Below are 9,004 nucleotides of genomic sequence, written 5' to 3'. Positions count from 1 at the left end.
ACTCAGAGAAGCCTTCTGAGTGGCTGAAACCCCTATCAATCATATGGTGGTCCTGCGGAGTTCCATTGAGGAACCAGAGTCAACCCAGAAGTCGGAAAGTTACATTTCACCAATGCGTCAAAATCTGTGACCGGTCAACTGAAGAGTGAACTATAGTCATAACTTCATCAACTAGAGTTACGTTATAACGTTACCGTTTTCCACGACGGTTGTGATTTCTATGGTACTTCATTCTCTCCTTAAAAATGATTCATTTTTCCGTAAAAGGTCGGCTTCACAGGACCGGATAACTTGCCCGCGGTTTGGCGTTATTCATCTGTAGCTCACGCAGAACCCGTCTCTCGCACGCACCTGAGTCTGAGGACCGTTATGTAGTATTTTTACAAGCTCAACATGTCGTGAAAATGTAAAATGTTCTTTTTCAACAGCTTGAACAATTTCAAATACATGTTTTTATAAACAAAACAAGTGAAATTGCTGATGGTCAAGGTACAATTTCTCATTTTGGAATTATAGTTCGACAGGTTGTCAAAAAGAAAACTGATGCTGATTTTACTGGGATTAGAAAGAGAGCAGGATTTTACTTTACCGGAACGGATGTCAGACACCCACCGTGCGTGAGACCATCCTCTCCCCGTTTACCTGGTGGTAAGACTGGCTACCCTAAAGCGATGGCGTCCGAGGTGGTCTGCGGGCTGATCTTCAGATTGCTTCTTCCGATATGTTTAGCAACAGGTATGTTTTACACATGAAAAGCTACCGCATCTCTTTGCGCATGAAAAATATACCGCATCTCTTGTGCACTGAATGTGCCATCCAAATAGACATGAAAATAGTCGGGGGGAGAAAAAAAAACCTCACAGCCATTGCAGATGACACACTACAATAATACAATACTAATGTATATTAGCCTAATAAAAATAGTTATTATACTTTTATAAAGGAATTAAAATATCTTAAACATTTACAGAAGGCTGATCAAACGCCTGAGTAGTGTGTTGGGATTCTTGTTTTGCCACTAGTATACAGTTCTCTGTGATTTGTACTAACCATGTCTTTTACTGAAATCTATTTATTTATGGAAAAAGCCTAAAAGATGTGCCCATATTATTTCACACTGGTTGATTGCGCTTCTCATGACCTTTCACCTTTCAGTCGTATTCCAAACCCTATCTGCTCCAAGTTAATATCTGAAATAGCTTGGTTTGTTGATTAGCTGGTCAACAACATGTGTCTTATTCAATAAAGCGCTTCTCTTCCCATTCACTTCCCATTCACTTCCTGTTTGTTACAGTCGCATTGCCTTTTGTAGCTGGTCTAGCTTCTAAAAAAAAGTAATGCCTTTCTCTTAGGTGGTATTTAAAGTAGGCAACCAAAATGGGTTATAGCCAATTTATTACCCGTTTGGTATTGGGTTATAGCCGATTTATTACCTATTTGGTATTGGGTTATAGCCGATTTATAACCCATTTGGTATTGGGTTATAGCCGATTTATTACCTATTTGGTATTGGGTTATAGCCGATTTATTACCTATTTGGTATTGGGTTATAGCCGATTTATTACCCATTTGGTATTGGGTTATAGACGATTTATTACCTATTTGGTATTGGGTTATAGCCGATTTATTACCCATTTGGTATTGGGTTATAGCCGATTTATTACCCATTTGGTATTGGGTTATAGCCGATTTATTACCCATTTGGTATTGGGTTATAGCCGATTTATTACCCATTTGGTATTGGGTTATAGCCGATTTATTACCTATTTGGTATTGGGTTATAGCCAATTTATTACCCATTTGGTATTGGGTTATAGCCGATTTATTACCCATTTGGTATTGGGTTATAGCCGATTTATTACCCATTTGGTATTGGGTTATAGCCGATTTATTACCCATTTGGTATTGGGTTATAGCCGATTTATTACCCATTTGGTATTGGGTTATAGCCGATTTATTACCCATTTGGTATTGGGTTATAGCCGATTTATTACCCATTTGGTATTGGGTTATAGCCGATTTATTACCTATTTGGTATTGGGTTATAGCCGATTTATTACCCATTTGGTATTGGGTTATAGCCGATTTATTACCCATTTGGTATTGGGTTATAGCCGATTTATTACCCATTTGGTATTGGGTTATAGCCGATTTATTACCCATTTGGTATTAGGTTATAGCCGATTTATTACCCATTTGGTATTGGGTTATAGCCGATTTATTACCCATTTGGTATTAGGTTATAGCCGATTTATTACCCATTTGGTATTGGGTTATAGCCGATTTATTACCCATTTGGTATTGGGTTATAGCCGATTTATTGCCATGTTTTTGCTTAAAACATCTTCATGGTGAGAGAAATGCAGATTAGAAGTCACAGCCATCGTTCAGTTTCAAACACTTGAAGCGGGAACATGGATTATTGTATTAGTTTATCACAAGTATAAATTGTATTCACACTTATGTCAAGTGATATGCAAAGTCATTCTTCAGCATTGCCTAGGGTGCTATGTGGGTACACAGGTGAACCAGTAACCTGAAAGTTGTCTGGTCCAAGTCCCCGAGGCAAAAGACGATTTTCCATTCCAACCAAATGGACAATAACATATCTATCCTATTCTATATTCCATTTCCTGTAAATACATTTGGCCCGCAGCTGAAGGTTTAACTGGCACCAGTTAATGTACTGTACACATTCATGTTAACACAACAGCTTTGTCTACTTATTATTGCATTGTCAAAACAGAGCTGGTCCTATTCACACCTTTTATACAGCTTCCAGTGACTCAGGTTTGCTGTTTGTGTGTTGCATTGTAGGTAGGCCAAGTCTGCTGTGTGTGTGTGTGTGTGTGTGTGTGTGTGTGTATTGTACTGTACAGCAATATTCTGTGGTAGGCCACAATGGAAAACGATTAAGACATAACCACTAACAACTGTCCACTAGTACAATGTCTGTCTGTGTCCATATAGGACCACGACCAACCGCTCTTCTGGCTATAACAGCACTGACACGCCAACCAGACCAGGGGCTTTCTATAGACCAGCTCCATCAGTAGAGATGACTGTTCCAAACGGCACCCTATCCCCTATGTAGTGCACTACTCTTGACCAGAACCCTATGGAGATTAGTGTTCCAAACTGCACCCTATCCCCTATGCAAGTGCACTACTCTTGACCAGAGCCCTATGGAGAAGAGTGTTCCAAACTGCACCCTATCCCCTATGCAAGTGCACTACTCTTGACCAGAGCCCTATGGAGAAGAGTGTTCCAAACTGCACCCTATCCCCTCTGCAAGTGCACTTCTCTTGACCAGAGCCCTGTGGATATAGGGCACCATTTTGGGATGCAAGTTTTGGGATGCAAGCCTAAGGACGATAATGCACCTCTTGACAGGCTTGAAGTTGAAACCCCCCTTCTGTCTCTTCCAGAAGCCACGGCGAGGCCACGGCTCGTCTCTGTTAATTGGTGGAAAGTCGTTTTAACAGGATGAATTAATAATGCGGTTGTAGAGGGATGAGAAGAACTGCCTTTCCTGTTATCGTAAACGTACCTTTAATATTTGATGTTTATTCACAAAGTGCCAATGATCAGGAGTCAATCCCAGGAACAGGGACGACTCACAGTAACTGGAAAACTGATAGAGAAGAGACAAAGCAAAGACAAGGGGGTAGCTAATGGAAACATAAACGGGGGGTGTTGGTGTGTGTTGTAATGTGAAGAGATGTTTTAGCCTGTAAAAAAGGGGATTTCCCGAGGATGAGATTTATGTCAATGAAGCTGAACACAATACAACTTTTTTTTTGCCCAAACAATTTGTGATACTCCCTGGTGTTACAACAGTATAGAGTTACTCCCTAGTGTTCCTCTGGTGTTACAGCAGTATAGAGATACTCCCTGGTGTTACAACAGTATAGAGATACTCCCTGGTGTTACAACAGTATAGAGATACTCCCTGGTGTTACAGCAGTATAGAGATACTCCCTGGTGTTACAACAGTATAGAGATACTCCCTGGTGTTACAAGAGTATAGTGATACTCCCTAGTGTTACTCCCTGGTGTTCCAGCAGTATAGTGATACTCCCTAGTGTTACTCCCTGGTGTTACAGCAGTATAGAGGTACTCCCTGGTGTTACAACAGTATAGAGATACTCCCTGGTGTTACAGCAGTATAGAGATACTCCCTGGTGTTACAACAGTATAGAGATACTCCCTGGTGTTACAAGAGTATAGTGATACTCCCTAGTGTTACTCCCTGGTGTTCCAGCAGTATAGTGATACTCCCTAGTGTTACTCCCTGGTGTTACAGCAGTTTAGAGGTACTCCCTGGTGTTCCAGCAGTATAGTGATACTCCCTGGTGTTACAACAGTATGGAGTACTCCCTAGTGTTCCTCTGGTGTTACAGCAGTATAGAGATACTCCCTGGTGTTACAACAGTATAGAGTTACTCCCTGGTGGTACAGCAGTATAGAGGTACTCCCTGGTGTTCCTCTGGTGTTACAACAGTATAGAGATACTCCCTGGTGTTACAGCAGTATAGAGTTACTCCCTGGTGTTACAGCACTATAGAGATACTCCCTGGTGTTCCAACAGTATAGTGATACTCCCTAGTGTTCCTCTGGTGTTACAACAGTATAGAGATACTCCCTGGTGTTACAACAGTATAGAGGTACTCCCTGGTGTTAAAACAGTATAGAGATACTCCCTGGTGTTACAGCAGTATAGAGTTGCTCCCTGGTGTTACAACGGTATAGAGATACTCCCTGGTGTTACAACAGTATAGAGTTACTCCCTAGTGTTCCTCTGGTGTTACAGCAGTATAGAGTTACTCCCTAGTGTTCCTCTGGTGTTACAACAGTATAGAGGTACTCCCTGGTGTTTCTCTGGTGTTACAACAGTATAGAGATACTCCTTGGTGGTACAGCAGTATAGAGATACTCCCTGGTGTTACAAAAGTATAGAGATACTCCCAGGTTGTACAGCAGTATAGAGGTACTCCCTCGTGTTAAAACAGTATAGAGATACTCCCTGGTGTTACAGCAGTATAGAGTTGCTCCCTGGTGTTACAGCAGTATAGAGTTACTCCCTGGTGTTAAAGCAGTATAGAGGTACTCCCTGGTGTTACAACAGTATAGAGTTACTCCCTAGTGTTCCTCTGGTGTTACAGCAGTATAGAGTTACTCCCTAGTGTTCCTCTGGTGTTAAAACAGTATAGAGGTACTCCCTGGTGTTTCTCTGGTGTTAAAGCAGTATAGTGATACTCCCTGGTGTTACAGCAGTATAGAGATACTCCCTGGTGTTACAACAGTATAGAGGTACTCCCTGGTGTTACAACAGTATAGAGATACTCCCTGGTGTTACAACAGTATAGAGTTACTCCCTGGTGTTCCTCTGGTGTTACAGCAGTATAGAGTTACTCCCTAGTGTTCCTCTGGTGTTACAACAGTATAGAGGTACTCCCTGGTGTTTCTCTGGTGTTACAACAGTATAGAGATACTCCCTGGTGGTACAGCAGTATAGAGATACTCCCTGGTGTTACAGCAGTATAGAGTTACTCCCTTGTGTTACAGCAGTATAGAGTTACTCCCTGGTGTTAAAGCAGTATAGAGGTACTCCCTGGTGTTACAACGGTATAGAGATACTCCCTGGTGTTACAACAGTATAGAGTTACTCCCTAGTGTTCCTCTGGTGTTACAGCAGTATAGAGTTGCTCCCTAGTGTTCCTCTGGTGTTACAACAGTATAGAGGTACTCCCTGGTGTTACAACAGTATAGAGATACTCCCTGGTGTTACAACAGTATAGAGTTACTCCCTGGTGTTCCTCTGGTGTTACAGCAGTATAGAGTTACTCCCTAGTGTTCCTCTGGTGTTACAACAGTATAGAGGTACTCCCTGGTGTTTCTCTGGTGTTACAACAGTATAGAGATACTCCCTGGTGGTACAGCAGTATAGAGATACTCCCTGGTGTTACAAAAGTATAGAGATACTCCCAGGTTGTACATCAGTATAGAGGTACTCCCTGGTGTTAAAACAGTCTAGAGATACTCCCTGGTGTTACAGCAGTATAGAGTTGCTCCCTGGTGTTACAGCAGTATAGAGTTACTCCCTGGTGTTAAAGCAGTATAGAGGTACTCCCTGGTGTTACAACAGTATAGAGTTACTCCCTAGTGTTCCTCTGGTGTTACAGCAGTATAGAGTTACTCCCTAGTGTTCCTCTGGTGTTACAACAGTATAGAGGTACTCCCTGGTGTTTCTCTGGTGTTAAAGCAGTATAGTGATACTCCCTGGTGTTACAGCAGTATAGAGATACTCCCTGGTGTTACAACAGTATAGAGGTACTCCCTGGTGTTACAACAGTATAGAGATACTCCCTGGTGTTACAACAGTATAGAGTTACTCCCTAGTGTTCCTCTGGTGTTACAGCAGTATAGAGTTACTCCCTAGTGTTCCTCTGGTGTTACAACAGTATAGAGTTACTCCCTGGTGTTTCTCTGGTGTTACAACAGTATAGAGATACTCCCTGGTGGTACAGCAGTATAGAGATACTCCCTGGTGTTACAACAGTATAGAGTTACGCCCTGGTGTTACAGCTGTATAGAGTTACTCCCTGGTGTTACAACAGTATGGAGTTACTCCCTGGTGTTACAGCAGTATAGAGATACTCCCTGGTGTTACAACAGTATAGTGATACTCCCTGGTGTTACAACAATATAGAGATACTCCCTGGTGTTAAAGCAGTATAGAGATACTCCCTGGTGTTAAAGCAGTATAGAGATACTCCCTGGTGTTACAACAGTATAGAGATACTACCTGGTGTTACAACAGTATAGAGGTACTCCCTGGTGTTCCTCTGGTGTTACAGCAGTATAGAGTTACTCCCTGGTGTTACAGTAGTATAGAGTTACTCCCTGGTGTTACAACAGTATAGAGTTACTCCCGGGTGTTACAGCAGTATAGAGATACTCGCTGGTGTTACAACTGTATAGAGTTACTCCCTAGTGTTCCTCTGGTGTTACAACAGTATAGAGGTACACCCCTGTGTTTCTCTGGTGTTACAACAGTATAGAGATACTCCCTGGTGGTACAGCAGTATAGAGATACTCCCTGGTGTTACAAAAGTATAGAGATACTCCCAGGTTGTACATCAGTATAGAGGTACTCCCTGGTGTTAAAACAGTATAGAGATACTCCCTGGTGTTACAGCAGTTTAGAGTTGCTCCCTGGTGTTACAGCAGTATAGAGTTACTCCCTGGTGTTAAAGCAGTATAGAGGTACTCCCTGGTGTTACAACAGTATAGAGTTACTCCATAGTGTTCCTCTGGTGTTACAGCAGTATAGAGTTACTCCCTAGTGTTCCTCTGGTGTTACAACAGTATAGAGGTACTCCCTGGTGTTTCTCTGGTGTTAAAGCAGTATAGTGATACTCCCTGGTGTTACAGCAGTATAGAGATACTCCCTGGTGTTACAACAGTATAGAGATACTCCCTGGTGTTACAACAGTATAGAGTTACTCCCTAGTGTTGCTCTGGTGTTACAGCAGTATAGAGTTACTCCCTAATGTTCCTCTGGTGTTACAACAGTATAGAGGTACTCCCTGGTGTTTCTCTGGTGTTACAACAGTATAGAGATACTCCCTGGTGGTACAGCAGTATAGAGATACTCCCTGGTGTTACAGCAGTATAGAGATACTCCCTGGTGTTACAGCAGTATAGAGTTACTCCCTGGTGTTAAAGCAGTATAGAGGTACTCCCTGGTGTTAAAACGGTATAGAGATACTCCCTGGTGTTACAACAGTATAGAGTTACTCCCTAGTGTTCCTCTGGTGTTACAGCAGTATAGAGTTACTCCCTAGTGTTCCTCTGGTGTTACAGCAGTATAGAGATACTCCCTGGTGTTACAACAGTATAGAGTTATTCCCTGGTGTTACAGCAGTATAGAGATACTCCCTGGTGTTCCTCTGGTGTTACAACAGTATAGAGATACTCCCTGGTGTTACAACAGTATATAGTTACTCCCTGGTGTTCCTCTGGTGTTACAACAGTATAGAGATACTCCCTGGTGTTAAAGCAGTATAGAGGTACTCCCTGGTGTTACAACAGTATAGAGTTACTCCTTAGTGTTACTCCCTGGTGGTACAGCAGTATAGAGATACTCCCGGTGTTACAACAGTATAGAGTTACTCCCTGGTGTTACAACAGTATAGAGTTACTCCCTGGTGTTACAACTGTATAGAGTTACTCCCTAGTGTTCCTCTGGTGTTACAGCAGTATAGAGTTACTCCCTGGTGTTACAACAGTATAGAGTTACTCCCTGGTGTTACAGCAGTATAGAGTTACTCCCTGGTGTTACAGCAGTATGGAGATACTCCCTGGTGTTACAGCAGTATAGAGATACTCCCTGGTGTTAAAGCAGTATAGAGGTACTCCCTGGTGTTACACCAGTATAGAGTTACTCCCTGGTGTTACAGCAGTATAGAGTTACTCCCTGGTGTTACAGCAGTATAGAGATACTCCCTGGTGTTACAGCAGTATAGAGATACTCTCTGGTGTTACAACAGTATAGAGATACTCCCTGGTGTTACAGCAGTATAGAGATACTCCCTGGTGTTACAACAGTATAGAGATACTCCCTGGTGTTACAGCAGTATAGAGATACTACCTGGTGTTACAACAGTATTGAGTTACTCCCTAGTGTTCCTCTGGTGTTACAACAGTATAGAGTTACTCCCGGGTGTTACAACAGTATAGAGTTACTCCCTGGTGTTACAACAGTATAGAGTTACTCCCTAGTGTTCCTCTGGTGTTACAGCAGTATAGAGGTACTCCCTGGTGTTACAACAGTATAGAGTTACTCCCGGTTGTTACAACAGTATAGAGTTACTCCCTGGTGTTACAACAGTATAGAGATACTCCCTGGTGTTACAGCATTGTAGAGATACTCCCTGGTGTTAAAGCAGTATAGAGGTACTCCCTGGTGTTACAGCAGTATAGAGTTACTCCCTGGTGT

The 9,004-nt window shown here is 42.3% G+C and overlaps 1 protein-coding gene across 1 annotated transcript in view; it reads left to right on the top strand.

The window, feature by feature from the left end:
- The first annotated feature begins 495 nt into the window (after positions 1-495).
- The window catches only part of LOC139387576 (piezo-type mechanosensitive ion channel component 2), a 291,891-nt gene continuing 283,382 nt past the window's right edge, over positions 496-9,004 (top strand). Inside the window, exon 1 of the mRNA XM_071133907.1 lies at positions 496-735. Coding sequence (XP_070990008.1) covers positions 672-735 — 64 coding nt within the window. The 5' untranslated portion in view covers positions 496-671. The remainder of the gene's footprint in view (positions 736-9,004) is intronic.

Source organism: Oncorhynchus clarkii, chromosome 28 (genome assembly GCF_045791955.1).
Source record: "Oncorhynchus clarkii lewisi isolate Uvic-CL-2024 chromosome 28, UVic_Ocla_1.0, whole genome shotgun sequence".
NCBI classification, from domain to species: domain Eukaryota; kingdom Metazoa; phylum Chordata; class Actinopteri; order Salmoniformes; family Salmonidae; genus Oncorhynchus; species Oncorhynchus clarkii.
This window is presented reverse-complemented; position numbering and strand designations above follow the sequence as displayed.